Here is a 21,371-nt window from a genome sequence, read left to right on the forward strand (position 1 = left end):
AGGCAGAGCAACAACTTACTGCGTGAAGGAGCCTGATGTCACTAAAATTCAAGATATGGGGCTAAATGCCCCTGTTTGAAATTTTCTCTCATATTTACATCACATAGTTAAGAAATATCAGATGAGAAGTAAGCTAAGTGCAACATCACACGAGTGCAAATGTGATACTCATCTCAACAGTTCATTAAGTTAATATTGTGTTATTTTAGACACAGTGTTGTCTATTTTGCTCAATTTTGCCAACCAGAAGATAAAGACAAAGCAGAACTGTTCATCCCCGAGCAACCCAGAAGTGGCATTTCATTTCTTAATCCATGTTTTGAACGAATTGGGTGAACCATTTGGCGCGTTTGATTTGAAGTGGTGCTGCACAGACCGATCGGTGTATGACATCAAAGTATCGCGAGAGCGATTCAAATGCACAAGGAGTCATCTGCTCTCTAAAGCTGTTGTGGTTCTTTGATGTCACACATCGATCGGTCTGATGTTGATGAACCGTTTCAAGTCGAACAAGCCTAATGATTCAATGAACCATTCATAAAGAACCATTTACTTCACTCCTGAAAGAATCAGCCATTTGAATGAATCAAACGAATGAATAAATGACTCGATGACTTAATCATTAAGACATTTACCACCACCTACTGGCAGTTTTAGTTTATTTTTTAGATTATCATTTCATTAAAAAAATTATTTAATATTTCCTAATATATATATATATATACAGTGGGTATACAAAATGATCTGACCCCTTTAAAATAATCACATTTTGTTACTTTTCAGCCTGAAATGAAGACGGACTCAGTTTATAATTTTTCCATCTGTATTTACTCAGTGCATCTGTGAATCATCTTTTGCTTTAATTCCAGCCTTTAGTCTGTTAGGACATGTCTCTACTAATTGTGCACTGTAGGCCTCTCTGTAGCCTCTCTGATCAGTTTCTTCTGGCTCTTTCATCCAGTTAGGAGTGACGTCCAGATCCAGGGAATGCATATTTTTCTTTTTTTCTTTTTGTGTGTGTGTTTTAAAAGTATGTTAATGCCAACTTTCAAAAATATACATATATGCCATAATTAACATTTACTGAAGGTTAAGTACTTCTTTTCACTGCCTAATTTCCCCTTTTGTAGCCTCTCTCTATTTTTCTTTCCTTCATGGATGTATCATTGCAGTAATCTATGTTTATTTAAGAGAGAGATTGATATGCATCTCTATTTCAAATTTACATTTACTATTCAGACACTCTTCTAATGCTGATGAGCACCGATATCATCACAATGATCTGGAGGCGTGGTAATTAAGTCCAGAGACAAAAGTGAACACACACACACACACACACACACACACACACACACACACATACACACACACACTTGAGCAGCAGATGCAATGGTGCATTGAGGGTCTTTGTGTGTTTACAGGGTCAAGCTTTCACTGGTCTCATATAGACAGGAAGTGTTATTTTTAACATTCAAGAGGTGATAGCATCAAGACCACTTAGTCCCTGATGTACGGTAAACTGTAACTGAAGCATAAATGACCTAAAACTTAAAACCAATCCTGCTCCTATTCTTAACTCAGACAACCTGAGAGCACATCTGTAAACTCAAACTATTTGAAACCATAGCATTATAAACCATATGTTTAGTGCATAACAACATTTTCTGTCAGCTGTGTGTCCAATAAATTCTAATTTAATGTGGTGTTCCCCAAGGCTTTATGTTTGGACCGCTCTAAATCTTCAATAAATATTACAAAATAAATAAATTTCTCCTCTACTAAAAAAGAAAAGTAAAAGAAAAGGAACTGCAGAAAAAAAAAAAAACATTCAGTCAAGGGCGACAGCCTCTGATGTCACTACCAGCTCAACTATAAACAAGCACTGGGAGAACACATCACTCTTTTCTTCATCTTCACTGACTGTTCTGTTTGAAGCGTGCATCTGAAAGAACTGGTAAGAGCGATCTTTCTCCGTATATCAGGACGTCTACTAGCAAGGCGTTTAGATATTTTGTGCATCCGTGTTGGTGTTATTGACACACACGATCTTTGTATCATTTGTTTGGGTGAAGAGCATGCACGCAATGTCTTTGAGGAGGCAGTCTGCGTGCATTTTGAGCATTTTTTCAATGAAAAAGCTCCAGTCTTGTTCATCTCTTTTTCCAAGGAAAAATAAGGTAAAAAAAAAGGCTGCCATCTGCTTCCCGCGGTTCAGGACCCACCGCTGCTGAGGTACGGAGGAGAATGAGCTCATGAGAATTTCAAGTGGCTCTGTCTGATGGTTTAGAGAGAGACTTTCCCTTTCATGCACGTATGGCTGCGGACGAGAGAGAGCCTCGGGAGAATAATGTTATATCTGTAACACTTTCTGATACTGAGGTTATTGCTCTGCTGGGTTTTTTACCCAGGAAAAGCAGGAGATATTTGAGGATGGTGAAGAATATGCTCTGCATATTTAGAGCTGTTGGAGGTTATGGGTCGCACCACGGCAAAGTTGGACTTGCCATGATAGTGCATTAAGAAGGTGACGCCGTGAGGCCGCCTTGATGGGCATAATTTTTCTGACCATAGCCCTGCAGCTCAGGTGAGCCTTCCATTTCTACCTGATCTCCATACTGAGATTGAAAAGAAAAAACAGACCAAACAAAAACCACACAGAATTGTGACAAAAATCGTCCCTAGGTTACGTATGTAACCCTAGTTCCTCGAGGGAAGGAGACGCTGTGTTGAGCGCTTTTGGGGAACGCCTTTGGCAAGAACAACTCTGAATATCGTGTGCAATCAGTTCAATGGAAGAGCGTGACAGCACGGACGGGGTGACGTAGCGACCAGGAAGCTATAAAGGCACGTGCCACGCAGCTGGCTTCAGCTTCGAGTAGGGAAGCAAGCGCCGGCAGGGGTGCCGGGAGTATGGCTCTGCGACGCAGCGTCTCATTCCTTCGAGGAACTAGGGTTACATACATAACCTAGGGACTTTCCTCTTCGGGAACTCGAGCTGCGTCGAGCGCTTTTGGGGAAGGATGTGCCAACACTGCCAGACTACCAAACCCCTGCCTAGTGTGTATCCAAAAAGCACAGCTAAGGCGAGAGGACATAAGAGCCAGGAGCGGCTCGTATATCAAGATTGTAAAATCTGGCAAATGTAGAGGGCGTGGACCACCACGCAGTGTTGCAGATGTCCAAGAGGGACACACCTGCTAGAAAGATCTTAGAGGGCCTTAGAGTGAGCCTTGGCTTCCAAAGGAAGGGGAAGACCAGAGGACTCATAGGAAACGTTGATAGCCTCGACTATCCAACGACTAAGGGTCTGCTTAGAGGCAGGGGAACCCTTTTTAGGAGGACTGTAGCAAACAAGCAATTGGTCAGATTTTCTCCACAGGGCAGCTCTGTGGATGTATGCGTCCAGTGCTCACACTGGACACATACAGTTTAGCTTTTCCTGGTCTGGCTCCCGAAAGGGAGGAGGACAGAAGGCCTGCAGTACGACAGGTTGTGGTGTGACAGAGGGAACTTTAGGAACATAACCCGCTCAAGGGTATAAGAATGCTTTGGCCATACCAGGGGCAAAGTCTAGATTGTTAGGGGCCACCGAGAGGGCCTGAAGATCTCCAACTCTCTTTAGAGAAGTAAACACCAGTAATAGGGCAGTGTTAAGTGTCAGATGTCTGTCTGAAATGTCTTGAATTGGCTCGAATGGAGCTTTGCAGAGAGCCTCTAATACCACAACCAAGTCCCACGGGGGAATACGGGACCGTACTGGAGGTCTCAGCCTCTGTGCACCTCGGAGGAAACATGTAACTAGGGGGTGTCTACCCAGTGACTGATCATTGAAAGGGAAATGGTAAGCAGCTATGGCTGCCACGTACACCTTTAAGGTGGAGTGGGTTAACCCTAGCTTGTAAAAACTCCAGAACTGTACCAACTGGGCAGTTAACAGGGTCAAGGTGGCGGTCTCTGCACCATGAAGTGAAGAGTTTCCACTTCAGGGCGTACAGTTTCCTCGTAGAGGGAGCTCTGGATTGGAGTAGGGTCTCAACAACCTAGGTTCCACAACTCCGGGCGAGGGTGAATTATTTTGCCCTGTGCCTGAGAGAGTAGATCTGCCCTGATCGGAATCTCCCATGGAGAGCCATCGAGGAGAGAGATCAGATCTGCAAACCATACTTGGCCTGGCCAGAACGGGGCTACTAACAACAGACGGACCCCGTCCCGGCGTACTCTCGCCAGAACTCCCGGGAGCAGAGCGATGGGGGGAAAGGCGTATAGACGAAGCCTCGGCCAAGTCTGTGTCATGGCATCTAGTCCCAGTGGAGCTGGGTGAACTAGAGAGAATCAGAGGGGACATTGCGATGTCTCTCGAGTCGCGAAGAGGTCCACCTGAGCTTTGCCAAATATCTGCCATATCTGCTTCACCACCACGGGGTGAAGCATCCACTCCCCGGGCCTCGGCCCCTGTCTCGACAGTATGTCTGCTCCCACATTCAATCTCCCAGGATTATATACTGCTCTTAATGAGAGGAGTTTGCCTGGGACCACAGGAGGATCTGGTATACCAGCTTGTACAAGGGGCGTGAATGCAGACCCCCCTGGTGATTGATATAAGAGACTACCGCTGTGTTGTCGGTGCGCACTAACACATGACAACCTCTCAGGTCTGGGAGGAAATATTTCAATGCTCGATACACTGCTAGCATTTCTAGACAATTGATGTGCCATGTCAGATGGCGACCGCTCCACAGACCGAGGGCAGGGTGGCCACTCATGACCGCACCCCAACCGATGAGGGACGCGTCTGTCGCTAGCGTTACACGGCAACCAAGAGCTCCCTGCACCGGGCCCTGATTCAAGAACCAAGGTTTCTTCCATATGTCTAAGGCACGAAGGCATCGCCGCGTGACCTTGATAGTTCGGATCTTGAGCCACCACTTTAGGGGCCTCATGTGCAGGAGGCCAAAAGGTATCACATTGGACGCAGCTGCCATGAGCCCTAACAGTCTCTGAAGCTGCTTGACAGTGAGTGACTGGCCTTCTCTGACTCTCTTGACTGATGTGAGGATCGACTCGATCCGAGCAGGAGACATACGTGCCTGCATCGTGGTCGAATCCCATACTACGCCTAGATAGGTGGTTCTCTGAACTGGAGAAAGTACACTCTTGGCATTCAGTCTCAAACCCAGCTCCCCCATATGGGCGAGAACGACACCTCGATGTCGAACCGCCATCTGCTCTGATTGAGCTAGAATCAACCAATCGTCGATATAATTCAGAATGCGGATGCCCTGCATACGGAGGGGTACCAGAGCCGCATCTTCACATTTCGTGAACGTGCGGGGTGAGAGTGCAAGGCCGAAGGGAAGTACTCGATATTGATAAGCTTTACCCCTGAAAGTGAACCTCAGAAACTTCCTGTGTTGTGGAAGGATGGATATGTGGAAGTATGCGTCTTTGAGATCTATTGTGACAAACCAGTCCTCGGATCTGATTTGAGCTACAACCTGTTTGACAGTGAGCATTTTGAACTTCAGTGGCTTCAACCGCCTATCCTTCATTGGAACTATGAAATACCAGCTGTAAAACCCGGATTCCCTGTCTAGAGGAGGGACCACTTCTATGGCATCCTTCCTTAATAGGGTATTCACTTCTTGTTCCATAAACAGAGCCTGCTGGGGGCCGACGACTGTCGGTGTAACCCCATTGAATCTCTGCGGTGGACGGCCGAACTGAATACAATAGCCTCTTTCTAATGTGTGCAGGACCCATTGAGATACATTTGGCAGTAGTTTCCACGCTGCTAGATAATGTACTAAGGGAATCAGTCTCTCGAGACTGATCACTGGTGTAAGAGGCCCCCGAAGGGGTGGCGGGCTTCCCAGCTCCGCTACCCTCACAGGCGGAAATAACTGGGAGTGACGCTCGCGGGAGACCGCTGCACCCTGAAACACTGGCAGGGTTGGCAGACCCGCCTCCAGAGAGCACCGGGGAGAGACGGGCACCGTATAATGAGGTGGACACCGCTCTACACCAGTAGGGGCTACCCTCAAGGTCACTGTGACTCTGGCGTCAGGACCTCTTCGTCAAGGACTTCCTAGCTTCGATAATTGTACGAAGATCAGATTTCAATTTAGGAGTCCTCATACTGGGGCGAAAGGGGTGGCGAATCCCTACCAATTGTCTCCACATCCACCTCATCAGACGAAGAGAGGTGGAGTGTCAACCCCTCGCCCTGGGGGGAAGAAACCGACGAGCGTGCTTCCGATCCCAGGGCTTGGGCGCCGGATCTGTCAGATGAGGAAGGAGATAAGGACTGGCCCGTCTCCATACCCTCCGCCAGATCCACCTGCGAACCCCACGAGTGCAGCAGCCATTCTGCCTCGGCAGAAGCGGGACCAGCACCGCGGGGAACGCTGGCGAAGGCTCCCTCCTTGAAGAGAGCCCTCCGGGATCGAAGCGTCCGCATCGGCAATCGATCACAATGCGGACAGTTGGCTCCCTCAAGAGACGACTCTGCGTTCTTCGACCCCAGGCAAACCACACATAAATCATGTGTGTCCCCAGTCGTGATGTAGCGTTGGCATGGAGGAACACACAGTTTATAGCGCGATTTGGATTCACCCTTCACGTGTCTAGTCTTTGCCTTAGACTTTGGCATTTTGTCTTACTGATACTGGACAGACAACAGTAAATAAGACTTACAAGACAGACTTATGAACATGCACACACAGAGCGCTTGCTGAAAGACGCGAAGCTGAAGCCAGCTGCATGGCACATGCCTTTATAGCTTCCTGGTCGCTACGTCACCCCACCCGTGACATCACGCTCTTCCATTGAACTGATTGCACACGATATTCAGAGTTGTTCTTGCCAAAGGCGTTCCCCAAAAGCGCTCGACGTAGCTCGAGTTCCCGAAGAGGAACTCACAATTACACAATATGTATTTTTGCATTTCAAGCATTTCAAATTAATGAGTATATAAGTATATTTGCCAAAACCCATTAATTTTAGCCTGATTTTTCCTGTTTGAAATAATGGTTGCAATAACATGGTACCAAAACACTAAGTACTAAAATGTGTAGTTAAATAGAGTCTAAGGCTAATCATGATCTATTTCCCCACTCACATGGACCCAGGTGTCACAAGCTCTCTTGCAAATATGAGAAGAGACAGATCAAAGCTAGTTAATAAGGAGATTAGAGAGATTAAAACATGATCACAAAATCCCCAGCAAATGCATCACGCCTTCGCTTGAGCCGGAAGAGCTTTACATTACAGACTGTCACAGTCTTCACTCTGTTAATGTTCTTGCAGAGTGCACAAAAATAACATCAAAGTAAAGTAATGGCAAATGCAAACACATAATAATAAAATGCATAAACTGAATGCAGTGTAAATAACTGCATAAAAGTGTCTGTCAAATGCATATGTACTGTATATGTCTACTCATCACAAAGTGATGAGCATTTGAAGTTTGGATATTTTACTCAGACTTTTGTTTTTCCGGGTCTCATGTCCCTTTCTTTATCCCTTTGAAAAATAAATGAATAAATAAATAAATAAAAATGTCAAGCAGAATGCACAAACTGCTCTTTTTGATTAAATGAAATTGAATGATGTAGACTGGCAAACTATTAAAAGCAACCTCAAATAAAAGCTGTCCATACAGTATGACTTCTTTCAAGTCTTCTAAAGCAATCAACACTTTTCTGTGAAAAACAGCTAAAAACGTGTGCATTTATGAGTGGGAAGCAGAAAAATGAAAAGGGCGTATAAGTGAGGATCAGGAAGGGGAAATGCTTATTCACTTATTCACCATCTCTGCAGCTACATGAAAATTTAAAATTGTAAAGATTATTAGTGCTATATAAAGCTAAGCACACTGTAGTTTTCTTCCTGAAGGCATCTCATGGAAATAGGGGCATTTGTAAGACAATATCAAGATAAAAATAGCACAACTTCTGACATGCACTGAAGCGGATCAATAACAGTTTTAAATTAATGGAATAGTTAGATTATTCTGGCATCGGGAGAAGGATATTTACAGAATTATACGCATTTACATTTGCAGAGAAGGAAGGAATAATAAGTCTGAACAACTCTTACTAAAGTGACACTGTCTAAGAGTGGATAAAGTTTCAGATTAAATGTATTTCTTTCCAAGAGCTGGAATAATTATTTGTGATAACAGTTTGCAGATAATTTAAGTGGATTTAAAATGAACTCATCCAATTGGAAGTTTGTACAGCTGCAGATGTTCGTCTTCAGTAAAACAATTAATATGGTCAATTCTGATTATATGCTGACTAAAGACAAATAAATTAAGGGATGCTTGTGACCATAATTACTCAATAAACTTCAATGTTACCTTGTGTTTGACAAGGATTTATTAAGTAATGGTCCAAAAATGACAATTAATAATTATAACAATAATATATCCAAACAACAGATAGTAAAAATAAACCACAAAAAGTTAACTATTATTAAGTTTAGTATTAAGTTGTAATTAAAGGAAAATACTTAAATGTGATTTTATTTCAACAAACAGTATTTTAACATGCAAAAATATTAAAAAGTCGGTAGTTTCTTGATTGTGTTTTAATATTTGTTCATAGCTATATGACTTTTCTTCATTTGAGAAATCCACTACTTGCTACTGACATGGAAGTGGACGAATGATCGGGAACATTGTTAGCATTCTCCACTCCTATACAATATTTTATTCATGTACTAAATATAAATCCAGATTTACCAGGCTTTTTGAGCTCATACCTCCAAAACTAATTTCCATCTCTTGTAACAAGGTAAGACTAAATCCTTGGGGATAATCGGAGCATCAGTAACAAATCTCGCAGAACGGTCCTTTACCTGAACCAATATAGAACAGAAAACTCTCCAAATACCCAGCATACAATCACATTCCACAGCAGATCACCCACACGAAACACACAGCCTCGATCTCACTTTCTCAACCCTGAGAAGATGATACATGCTGCCAAAAAGGACACCTTTGTCTCACTGTAAAAATGCATTAGAAGATGATACATTCCTTAACTGTAATAGATCTCAACATTCTTAAAACAAGATCAAGTTTATAAAATCAATAATAGGGTTCTAGAAATATACAACATCTTGTATTCCACTGGAAAACTGTATTATTATAAGCATAAGGTTTATTCTTAAACCTATCCATACCACCAAACCTGTCCATAACCTTCACACCTCGGAAGCATTAAAAGTGTTGTGATTAACACAAGCTTTTAATCATTTTATAACATCTGTCAAAATCATTGATAGGTTTTCAATAAGTGCTTGATCATATATAATTGAACATTTAATGACATTTGTAGTCATTTCAACTTAAATGAAATAATGATTTGTTTGAACATTATCTAATGTTCAATATATTGACTAATGATCCATTAAACGTTATATAATGTTTGAGAATGATTTATTGATGTAAGTTGTTATAAAGTGTTAGCCTCAAAAGAAGGTAATTTCTACTTCCATGTCCCCATTCTTTGTCTTAAAATAATAATATAATGGTTGCTTAAACTGTTTGCGTTACAACTCAGCCTCCCTTGTATGGCAGTTTTGTAAATTAAGCTCTATTACTCATGTTACAGATAAATTAATGCATTAATGCAGTTTAATTTGTGTGAGTGTTTAAAATTAGCGCTAGCAATATGAGCAATAATGGTAAAATAAAACTTAACATGAGCAGATTTCTGTAACTAAAAGAGAAAAAGTGTGTGGCAGTGCAAACAGTATTAGCCATGGATTTTAGCAAATGAATATTTGATGATTTGTGGTACACTAAAATAATTCTGTTGTTTTGGGGACTACAATCACATGGCTTTGAGACATGTTACACATTTTCCTGTAGCATTAGTGTGTTTTTCTTTCCCTTTTCCTTAGGCTGTTTTTTCATGAATGCTTCACCTCACTTCATCTCACCATAGAGACCTGTCTGGTGTCAAAGCAATTAGTGTTGAAGAAAGACTGGTTTAGGCACATCATCCTAAACTAATGGCGCTGAAAAATACATCTGTTCTACTGCACTTATCAGATCTATAATATGATGTTTTTTATATATCAACATACAGAAGTTCACTTCCCCAGATGAACCTATCTAACCCTGTATGGATCCTGCTCACTTACGTTGCCATATCTGAAACCCAACAGCAGATCCAAGAAGAGGGACGAGAAGCCACTGATGTTTCCAAGGATTGTTTCCATTTTTCAACAGGACACAATTTGTTCAGCTTAACCCAAAGATCTTTACCAACACTTGACATTGTTTAATCCCTTATGAACAGAATGAGGCAATGAAAATGACTCCACCATCCAACAATTGCAATAGAGTCTCCTTTGAGATCCAGCAGAACCGCAAGACTCCTCCTGGCCACCTTAATCCATTACAACAATGGCGGTGTAGGAATCCTCAGGGGGAAATCACATAGAAAATGGCTGAGGGTTAAAATAATTCCCTATCTGCTAAATTTGATGTTGGTAATTGTGAATGTGACATTGTTACCACCCTAAACATTCCCAGTATGATGCATATGTTTCTGCATTCAAGTTGTAGAAAGGGGCATCAGAGCCAAGAACAGACAGACATAGTTTTGAAAACCATTCCTTGCAGGGGACATGCATAATACAGCTCCTTTAGGATCTTGAGCTGCTAACACAAAGGTTACAGGTTTTAAGATTTCAAATAGTTGACCAAACACTACAATCCTGTGGGAGTGTGAACTGCTGTGGAGACCATGTGACGTACCAGCAGTATCTGCAAGGATGTGATTGCAAAAACTGCTGCATTGATCCCGAAACCAGTTTGCTGAATCTGTGGATGTTTCAAGTTAATTGTGCAAATTGCAAAAAAATTGTGCAGACTGTTCAAATGGAACTAATTAGGCACATCCCAATCACTGCGTAAGCAAAAACTTGATCTTACTCCTGCTAATGCTTTTCTGTCTCAATTTAAATTAACAAATGATACTTTGTAGATTGTTTGCAAGTAGCACAATTCTTCTGTAGGTTAGCAAGAATATTGCTTGAACCCCTAAACACTTTTGGGATTAATGAAGCAACATTCAAAGCAGATGATTTTCAGGGAGCTTCCTTTGAAAGCTATGAATCTTCTAGAGCAGTGCTTGAGGATGCTTTGAAAACAACAGGGGTTAGGGATTAGGCTCAAGGTTGAACTGCGGTATTAGATCATGATTATTGTTAGTCGAGGCCTGGTTGCATTAGCGGAGAGAAATGGATTATGGTACATAAAGCCTGCAGGATTATTTCAGATGCATCCATGACTACTGCATCACAAATGAAGAGCTTATGCCTTCATGAACACCAAAACAAAGAGAACTGCAGGAAGACTATATTCCCAGTCATGCATGAACATGTGCATATGTGTCTACGTGTATCCCATAAAGACAACATCTACCTGTTGCCTGGCAACATTTAAGGGGTAATTCAGGTTCAGTATTGTGTGCTTAGAATATAAGAATGTGCTTACTCTTCGTGATCCTCATGAACTCATACAGAGAGTATCTCATTTCAATCCAGACCTGTCCTCCAACAAATCCCACTCTCCAGCTAAATAACCTTTAAATCCCTTTCCTCTTCTGTTATTACCTTATGGTCTGAAATAAAGACTGATTATATGTTTTCTATATCACAAGTGTTACTAGTGATTGTTTAAATACTGGTTATAGTCATATATTAGCAAAAACACACAAATGTAGGACATAATATTATAACCCTGTTCCTGGAGACACTCTAACAGTACACATTGTGGATGTCTTTCTTATCTGACCATACATTTTAGGATGTGACCTCTCTTCTAATGTGCAAATGAGTTGATACAGGTGTGTGTTGGGGGGCCTTGGGATTGGGAAACACTGGTGTATAGTATTAATTTTCTGTACTTTACCTTCAGTCCTGGTAGGCCAGTGTCCTGCTGATTTTGATCAAGGGGTTCAGAATTATTTGCAGTTTACAGACAATTGGGTTAAACTGGGATTGCTACTAAGGCTGTCAGGACATCGGCCCTCCAGGACTGGAGTTGAAGAGTCCTGGGGTAGGATGTCCAATCTGATATCTCATGATTCGTGGAGGTCTACATCTACTTCTGCATCTTTTTTTTAGAGTTCGCACTGATGTTGAATTCACAGTGGATAATTATCTGACAGCCTACTCGAGGGTCCAGACTCTATTTACAATCCTAATTAAACAAACCTGTCTGTAATTTTCAAGTAATTCTGAACACTGCAATGATCTTGTTCCAGGATGTTGGGTGGGACTTCGACCTAAAGTCTGCAGGATGCCAGCCTAACAGAAGTAAAGTTAAAGACCCTGTCCAACTTTGGGTTCGGGAAGTCAACATTGTGCAGTAATCTTGCCCGGAAAACACTCTCTACAATCAGACCAAAGATCAAATTATTCAGTCTCCTCAGCCAGTCCCTAATTCAAATGGGGGTCCATTGAAACTATGATGGTTGGACAGTAAGTGGAAGGAAGAGATGTCATCAACTCACCTTTGGCTGGGCCTCCACTTCCACCACCTGGTTTCTGTTTATGATGCCCTTGACGAGAGTCTCTACATTCCCATTAAACTTCATGAAGAGCACATAGGCGGCGTAGGCAAGCAGCAGACTGATACTCTCCCAGTACATGATGTAGTTATCTAGGAAGAAAATTATGAGCATGATGAGACCGACGATGTAGAAGAAGACGTCCCTGAACAGAGGCCACCACGTCAGGTTCAGGATCTCTTTCGAGAAGACGGCACACATTCCGATGACGAACAAGATGTTGAACACAGCAGACCCGACGATAGTTCCGATGCCCACGTTACTGTGGGAAATGAATACACCGATGACAGAGGTGAAGAGCTCAGGAGCCGAGCCCCCGGCCGCCATAAAGGTGGCTCCTGCCACGTCATCGGAGATCTTGAGTTTCTCTGTGATGACTGTGAGCGCGGGGACAAAAAATTCATCGCAAACAATAGCGAGAGCAATGAACATGTAGATCATGCCGAACATGTGTAAGACGACAGCACCGCGCCGACGGTCCTCCAGGCTGAACAGGTCCGTCGGATAGTCCCCCTGACTCTCGTTTGACACCGCGGATGAGCGCATCGCTATGGGTGTGTCCTCCGAGAGGTTACTGTGGTATCCCAGGTGTGTGGAGAGCAGTGTCCTGTGTGGGGCGTGGCTGTGTAGCTCCTCCCACTGAGCAGTAGAGCGCCACGAGAAGGCCACTGCACTTACTGCTAAAAGGCTGATGAGGAAGCCGAGCACCCGTGCAGGCCTGAGTTTCTTCCACAAGCGCTGAGAGTGCAGGCGGGCACAGATGATCTGATGGTGCTGCACGTCGGAGGCCATGGCAATTCTCTCTGCTTCAATGCTCATGTGCTCTCTCGTTACGCTACAGTTGGGCTTAGTGCATGCTGAGAATGCTACTTGTACAGTAAATCTGCAGAATCCAGATGTCCTTCAGCACACCAGAGGCTTCCTCATATTAGCCTGAGAAAAATAATCACACAGAGAGGGCAGGATCGAGGTTAATCACACACCGCACAAAGCCAACACGATCTGTGCTGCCAGGTCAGGTATGTCTGTGTGTCTAAGTAATCTGTGAGCGTGCAAGTGTGAATCTGTGAGCATCTGCGATTGCTGACTTGTTCTTATTCTTAGCTGCGTCTGCATTTTCAAGGTCACAGTGAAACGGCACAATATCAAATGCATGTATGCATCCCTCTCATGTCCGACGCAGCACATTTCACAGCATGAACCTTATATAACCAAGAGCTAAAAATCATTCACATTGTTACTACAGAAAATCCGACTGCCACAAAACAAATCTCTTTGTTTTGACATGCTATTGTATATACAAAATAAAGAAAAATACATGTAGAATGGAACTTTCATATCCTACTTTCAGATCTTCACATGCCAATGTTAAAACACTTATAAAAGTAATATTTTCCTCACTAGATCAAGAGTATTGCTTCCTTGATGATCATGTTATTAGAGTAAATGAATGAAAGTTGTGTAGTCTGATTAAAAAAAAAAAGTGTGCATCAAATTTCTTAGTATGTTAAAGTGATTTACCACATGTATTGTATTGAGGCATTTACACTTAATGCTGGATAGGATTAAATTAAGTAAAAAAAAAACGGGGTGTCCAGAACAATTTCAATTTCAGACACCAGACGTGTTGGGTGATGTGATAAGATTAGTTCTAACTGTTGTTCTCTTGGTCTTTATTTCTATTTATTTGTTATTTGTCTGTTTCTTGTCATGACAATGATACATATAGTGGGAAATAGGAGTTGGTTTATTTTGTTATTTAGGGAATTTCTGATATTTAGACATATAGGTTAATGAAATAAATATCTGAATGTCTCTAAACCCTTTATCATGTTAATCTCTCTCGCAGTGATTTGTCATTTGTTAACATCATCAGTAAATATATCTCCATGCATGGCAATGTCACTTCTAATCAAGCTGCCATTTATCATGCTTCCATTAAAGGGGGGTATGGATGTCATACCTGAATAATCACCGTCTGTCTGACATGCAACAGACCAATCATTCTCATGACCTCTGAGCTCTGGGACCACATGACAAAGGATGTTAATCTCCATACAGTATATGTAAAACCACTGAATGATGAATAGTCCTGATATTTGACTGTGAGTTCTGATCAAACGCCCCGTTATCTGTCTATACCCATAATCTCTAATGAGGCATCATGTGCAATGTGCCAGCTCCGAACTGTTTAATATGAGCAAATAAACACATTGATAAACTCACTGATCGAATAAATTAAAAATCTGACTTACATTCAGAGGTGATGGATGAACGTGCAGCAGGTTGACAGTCCGCGCGCGTCCTCTCTCGTGCCCTCCAGTTATTCCTCCCCGACTCTGATGATGATGATGATGATGTTATTCAGGGGCGGAGCACCGAGCGCGCATCTCTGTGTCCAGTGTCATGCTTTTATTCCCAGACATCACATACGGCGAGGAGCAACGATCAGACTGAGCACAGCCCCGCGCGCTCTCTCTCTCTCTCTCTCTGTCTCTCTCTCTCTCTCTCTCTCTCTGTCTCTCTCTCACTCTATGTGTGTGTGTGTGTGTGTGTGGGGGGGGGGGGGGGGGGGGGTGTGGTTGGGTGGGTGTTAGCGCGCGCGCACAGGTGTCGCCGTGTGGCTCAGTGACGTCACGATGCCCAAGTGGAGGCGTTGCCGTGGTTACAGCAGCGGCGTTCTCCGACTCTCGCATCATCACGAGTTTGGAACGATAGAACAACCACAAAACATGTCCATGTATACGAAATAGAGAAAAATAATAATAATACAATATATCTGATTCATTTTGTTTTTGGTTGTTTGTTTTGTTTTAATAAATATATATATATATATATATATATATATATATATATATATATATATATATATATATATATATATATATATATATATATATAATAATAATAATAATAATAATAAAATGAAATCGTTCCTGGATTGTTTGCTAGAATATTGCTTAAACTCCTAAACACTTGCTGGGATTCATGAAGCAACATACAAAGCAAGCGATGTTAAGTGAATTTCCTTTGGTTAGTGGTTTTCGCTTTAAGTCAAAATAAATACATGAATACATTTTAAATAAATTACAATAATTATTAAATAATTAATTGTTCAACACATTTTTTTTAAATAGGTACTGTTTTCTGTAATGCATGAAGTACAGATAGCAATACTTTCATATATATATATATATATATATATATATATATATATATATATATATATGTTTGTGTGGGTGGGTGGGTGTTTCATAAGTCATTGCAACAATGAGATTTGGAAATAAATCTGCTTAATTTTCATAAATGCAATGCTTTTATTGGCTATTTTTTTTATTTATTTTTTTTAATTTATTTATTTATAACTTAGACCTATTTATTTATTTTTTGAGACATTTTTATTGCAGCCTTCCATGAGATTCGCCCACATTAACAGGCTTGATTTTATTTGGTAAACTAGCACAATTCTCTCTCGAAAAAAATAAAATAAATAAAGAAAAAAAAAAAAGGTCCAGAATCTCTCAGTTGGACGGTATACCTTTTCTAAAGGTACCTTTCTAAAGGGTGAATATTAGTACTGTAAAAGCACATATTAGAGTCTAAATGGTACACATTAATCACTTTTGAAAGGATCCCGCCCCAGTGACAGTGTACAAGGTTCGAGAACCCTGTTAAAAAGAGAAAATCTCTCCGTCTCTCTCTTTGGATTAACACTCTTCACTGTTTTTGACAAGACTGTAGACAGTTTGAGTCAGACTGTATTCTTGTGTCTGTCCGGTGTGTGAAGTGAATTTATTCAGGTGGAGAGGAAGGAAAGTGGCGCCTTCGAGTGAGCGGACAGGGGTCAATGTATCGATGCTCTAAATCTGTCGCTTTTACAGTGAGACTCTCCAGTTGTACTCTTCCAAGGTAAAGGCTGTGTTTCAGACGCTCTCGGGAGTCAGGAGTGTGAAGTGCTGCTTGTTGCTCGGGCTCAAGTGTTGGCTGGGAATGTTTCATCGGGTAAATGCTTTTCTGTTCTGTGCAGACCTATGCAGGCCAGCTTTGCTGAATCTATCGAAACTGCCCACGCAGAGTCCAGAACACTCTCGCCCTCATTAACACACATTTCTGCTGTCTCATTAAAAGTCTCTGATTGATGACACAGTTCAGAGTGAGTCATGATTTACAGTCCGCTTGTGTGAGCTCACCTCTCCAGAGTCTGTCCGCACTAGTGCTCAGAGGAATCCTGTGTATCATTAGTATTATTATTTTATTTTTTGTCAAAAAAGGATAATAATTGTTAAAAATAACAATCATTTGGAGCACACCAACCAACAGATTCACGGATAGTTTGTGTAGCCAGCCAAAAGTGGGAAACACAAGATAAATAGTAAGTTAAGATTTGGAGCCAAACAAATAAGTGTTTATAAAACATTTCTTAATTAATCAACAAAGCATTAGTCCACAATAATCAAAACATTAACTGTATCTTTAATAAACCCCCAAAGTTCAGCAATTGTTCTTACACATAGACGGCACCTAAAGCATGTTTGAAAAGATAAGAAAATCACTGAAATGTTGAAAATCACTGAAATGTAAGTAGCCCAACTTCTTTTGCCTGGCAGCTAATGTTGTTAATAATGTGAGTAGCTATGTAGTAGATCTTGCTCTTGTGGCATTTGATAATACTACTACTACAAATAATAATAATAATAATAACTTTTGGCCATCAGTCAAAGTGGCATTACGAGAGTCACGAGAGTGTGGACTCAGAGGAAGACCACAAGGCAAGGGTTTAAGGTGTGATTTGGGACCAGGCCGATAAGTGCCACCACAAAAGTGTGTTCTTTTGTTTCCTTCTACACACTTTAAAAGCGTAGTATAAGCAGGCACATTGGGACACAACACAAATGTCAAATGGTGCATTCAGTAGTAGCTATATTATGGCTGTTCTTTGAGGATCGACATGGATCATGATCATCTATGAGTTTTATGTTAATTACACAAATAGTAAGTTTTAGAGAGTGATCTTCTATCTACACAATAATTAATACCTGTCCAATAAAAGTGAAGTAACTTGGTCACCTCTACTCAGGATTGTTGGTATTTCTGTCTTCTGGTTTCAGAGCTTTTCTTCACTTTTTTGGCCATTTGTAATATTTATGGGTCTGCTTCCAGCTATTGTTAGCTCTACAACACAGCCTGTTTTGCTGCTTTATATTGCAAACTGGTGTGTCTTACCATGTGATTGTAATGTATGATCTTAATTATGAACACAGTTTGTAATGCAAACGTGTTTACTGCAAGTTTTTTTATTATTCTTGTAATTTCCCTGCAGCGGCTAATAAGCCAGACGTCTTGCACAATCAATAATAATAATAATAAAAAAAATGTATAATAAAGCAATTTCTTTAGAAAATAAATTACTCAGTGGAGTCTCATGTGAGTGAACAGTAGAGAACTTTTTAACTAACATCAAACTACCGATTACAACGTAAGCATAGGTTTCAAAGTGTGTGTTTATATAACATAACATTTCTTGAATCAAAGTGCACAACAACATAATCTAACTTAGCCTTAGTTCAGTGTTGTTATTGTGTGGCTTGTGTATTGTAGGCTATTTAAATGTGAACAGCTTGGCTGTGCAATAAAGGTACAGTGCGCGGTTTGTTGTCTGTTTAGTCCAAGAAGAAGAAAGTCCTGGCAAACTGACAGCAACACAAACTCCTGATGTACTCTGGCGCCGCCTGGTGCTACAGAAACGTTATTACAGACAATATAAGTTCTCATTATTGGTGGCAGTCACTATACCTCTGTCCCAGCAGCACAGGTACAACTATAACGTCACAACTTTAAATATGGGGAATCGTCATTTAAAACAATAAAAACACTTTGGAATAAATATGGGGAATCGTGAAGTAACTGTTGGATGGTATTTGGCATGAGAAGATAAGCTTCAATTGAAAATCACTAAAATAATGTACAGCGTGAATTAAAATCTACTGTATATATATATATATATATATATATATATATATATATATATATATATATATATATATCGAATATCATCAGCAATATATTACGAATATTCTTACTTTTTCATCTCAGAATAAGCAGTTATGATTAGTAGTAAACTGAAGAAATACTTTTAACATTTTGAGCTTTATCAATATGGCATATGTTCTGAAATATGAATTTCAGATCATTTCACAGATACTGGTTTAATCCTCTTCAGTGTTTTTGATGAAGATGAGACATGAGGATTGTGATTCCTGTCGCACTCTTCCTAGCTCCAGTTTTTCCCATCAGTGATCGCTATTTTTATATAATTCAATTACATAATTGAATATAAAGTTCCATGTGGGTCAGATATGATTAAATAAAAGTAAACTTGTTTCTAAACATATTTAAGTACACTTAAAAAAAATACCTTTGTAATAATGTCATATTTAATATGACAATTAAAGGTTAGCTTTAAAGCACATTTTTAGTCATTATGTTTTAATATATCTACATATAATATCTATATCTAGCAGCATCGGTATACATTAACATATTGCAGTTCAAACTGCAATCACAATATATGACAAAATACAAATAAACACACAAATCGTGTTCACTTCCTTCAGTGCTGAAAAGAAAAAGAAAATACAGCCCTGAAATGTACAAAATACAAAACAAGTAGTTTAATGTAAAAATGACTCGATACACTTGAATTTAGGTTAATAAAAAGACTAAAGATGCTACACAGATGCAGCCTATTTAATACAGATGCAACTCGAAAGCCATACAACTAATATTCAGCATTTTAAAGTGAAATGATTCCAAATAAATTAAAAATGCATTTCTGTGCACTGCACACATTTATCTAACATGAGAATACAGAAACAGATTTACGTAGCAGCAGCTCACTGTAGACTGAATGTGTTTGTCAGACGTGTGATATGTGAATATATATTACTGTATTTCAAACATATGTGTATATGCTGTGTTCCTTAAGAGCACAGAGCTCAGCGCCGCTCGCTCAACCCAGTTCAATCCAACAGTGCATTTGATCTCGTGTCTGCTTTTCACAGGCTTCAGAATCCAGGTGTACTTAGTAAAGATGCACGCACATTATGTCAGAGTGGGAACTGTAGCAGAGCGCTGCTTCGCTCACATGCTCTGCTGTGTTCACTACATAGTGAGTTTGACACGATGACACTGTACTATACTACATACTACTACACTAGACATGACACTACGCTGCATTCTGTGTTTCACTGTCTCGACTGATGCAAGTGTTTTGGTCAGTTTGTCAAGAGAAGAGTCGATCTTCAGTGTGAGGATGTCCTCGTCGTCTCCTCTGCTGCTCCAGTCTCTGTAAGCCTTCCTCCCGCCCCAGTGCATGCTGGGAACCCGCTCTGTGAGCCGCCTCCGTCGCTGTGATATCAATCTGAGCGTATTTACTGGAGCATTTACCTACAGACAGAACATTTCTTGAGCAGCAAATCATCATATTAGAATGATTTCTGAAGATCATGTGACACTGAAGACCGGAGGAAGGATGCTAAAAATACAGCGGAGCATCACAGAAATAAATTACACTTTACAGTATATTTATATAGAAACAGCTAATTTAAATTATAATAATATTTCAAAACTTTTACAATCCTATTAATTAATGTTCTTTTTTGATCTCTTATTAATATCAGTATTATTGTGCACCTCTGACGGCGGCGCTGGACTCCTGCAGATCCAGTTCCATGTAATGCAGCTGTTTTTTGGCCGTGGGGCTGGTGGGGATGTTCACGTATGTCACCACGTCTCCTCTGAGTCTGTCCGACAGAGCTGAACCGGTCACAGAAAACACACACACATCACACACACACATCACACGGCACGGAGAAATCCCAGAAACACACAGATCTGAGATCACCTTCAGTCAGATGAGGAGAAGTCTTCTGTGAATCCATCATGAGCTCGTACCTGCTGCGCTCCTCCTGACACACAGTTAGAGAGAGAGAGAGAGAGAGAGAGAGAGAGAGAGGCATTTATCCATGGAAAAACACGCCTTTCCTAAGTCCGACTCCCACTTAAGAAGCAACATGTCCGCACCGGTTGATTGTGTAATCTGTCTGAACAGGTTCAGCAGGGTTTCACTGTAAGTGCTCTGGATTATAAAGCCTCCATGTGTTACAAACCCAGCTTTCACACGACTGACTCTCAAAAGCACATGCTGTGTGTGGCCTTCAGCTGTATATGTCTCCTGTATATCTGTATTTCTTTTAACCCTTTATATGCATTAAGTTATAAAGTGGAGGGGGGGTCTCAGTGTTTCTGTTTTCCATTGCATGCAATAAGAAATAGAAAATGAAGTAATTTAATATATTTAATTATTTTTCAAATGCTAATAACTAACAACATTAGACCAAATACATCCTAAATTCTAATGATTTTCTGCTTATATATTGGCTGTAAATAACCACTAGATAGTGCTGTTACTACACTGCTTAGGCAACTGCCACAATGACAATTACTCTAAATATAGCTTTATAAATGGTTGAATGATCATGATGAAACAGGCCAAGGCAAGTTTATTTATATAGCACATTTCGTACACAATGGTAATTCAAAGTGCTTTAGATAAAAGAAAGTAAAATAATCACGAAGAACAAAAATAAAACAAGCAATTTTAAAACTTTGGAAATATTTTTTTTTTTTAAATACTTATTTAAAATGAATTTAGAACATTTAAAAATATAGAATGATTTCACATAAAATACAGTGAATATGTAAAATACAGTGCAATCAGTT

General features: G+C 40.6%; 2 protein-coding genes across 8 annotated transcripts in view; both read right to left on the reverse strand.

Annotated features, from left to right (window-relative positions):
- The window catches only part of LOC128016412 (sodium/potassium/calcium exchanger 2-like), a 41,764-nt gene extending 26,695 nt beyond the window's left edge, over positions 1–15,069 (reverse strand). For all 6 annotated transcript variants that reach the window (XM_052600882.1, XM_052600879.1, XM_052600884.1 and 3 more), the window contains exons 1-2: positions 14,846–15,069; positions 12,534–13,523 (exon numbers count right to left, since the gene is read on the reverse strand). In XM_052600882.1, the coding sequence (XP_052456842.1) occupies positions 12,534–13,409 (876 nt within the window). In that variant the 5' untranslated portion in view covers positions 13,410–13,523; positions 14,846–15,069. The remainder of the gene's footprint in view (positions 1–12,533; positions 13,524–14,845) is intronic.
- Positions 15,070–19,242: 4,173 nt separating this feature from the next.
- dok7a (docking protein 7a) overlaps positions 19,243–21,371 on the reverse strand; it is a 19,103-nt gene continuing 16,974 nt past the window's right edge. For both annotated transcript variants that reach the window (XM_052600885.1, XM_052600886.1), the window contains 3 exons: positions 20,494–20,557; positions 20,283–20,405; positions 19,243–20,036 (listed from right to left, as the gene is read on the reverse strand). In XM_052600885.1, the coding sequence (XP_052456845.1) occupies positions 19,873–20,036; positions 20,283–20,405; positions 20,494–20,557 (351 nt within the window). In that variant the 3' untranslated portion in view covers positions 19,243–19,872. The remainder of the gene's footprint in view (positions 20,037–20,282; positions 20,406–20,493; positions 20,558–21,371) is intronic.

Source organism: Carassius gibelio, chromosome A7, assembly GCF_023724105.1.
Source record: "Carassius gibelio isolate Cgi1373 ecotype wild population from Czech Republic chromosome A7, carGib1.2-hapl.c, whole genome shotgun sequence".
Classification (NCBI taxonomy): Eukaryota; Metazoa; Chordata; class Actinopteri; order Cypriniformes; family Cyprinidae; genus Carassius; species Carassius gibelio.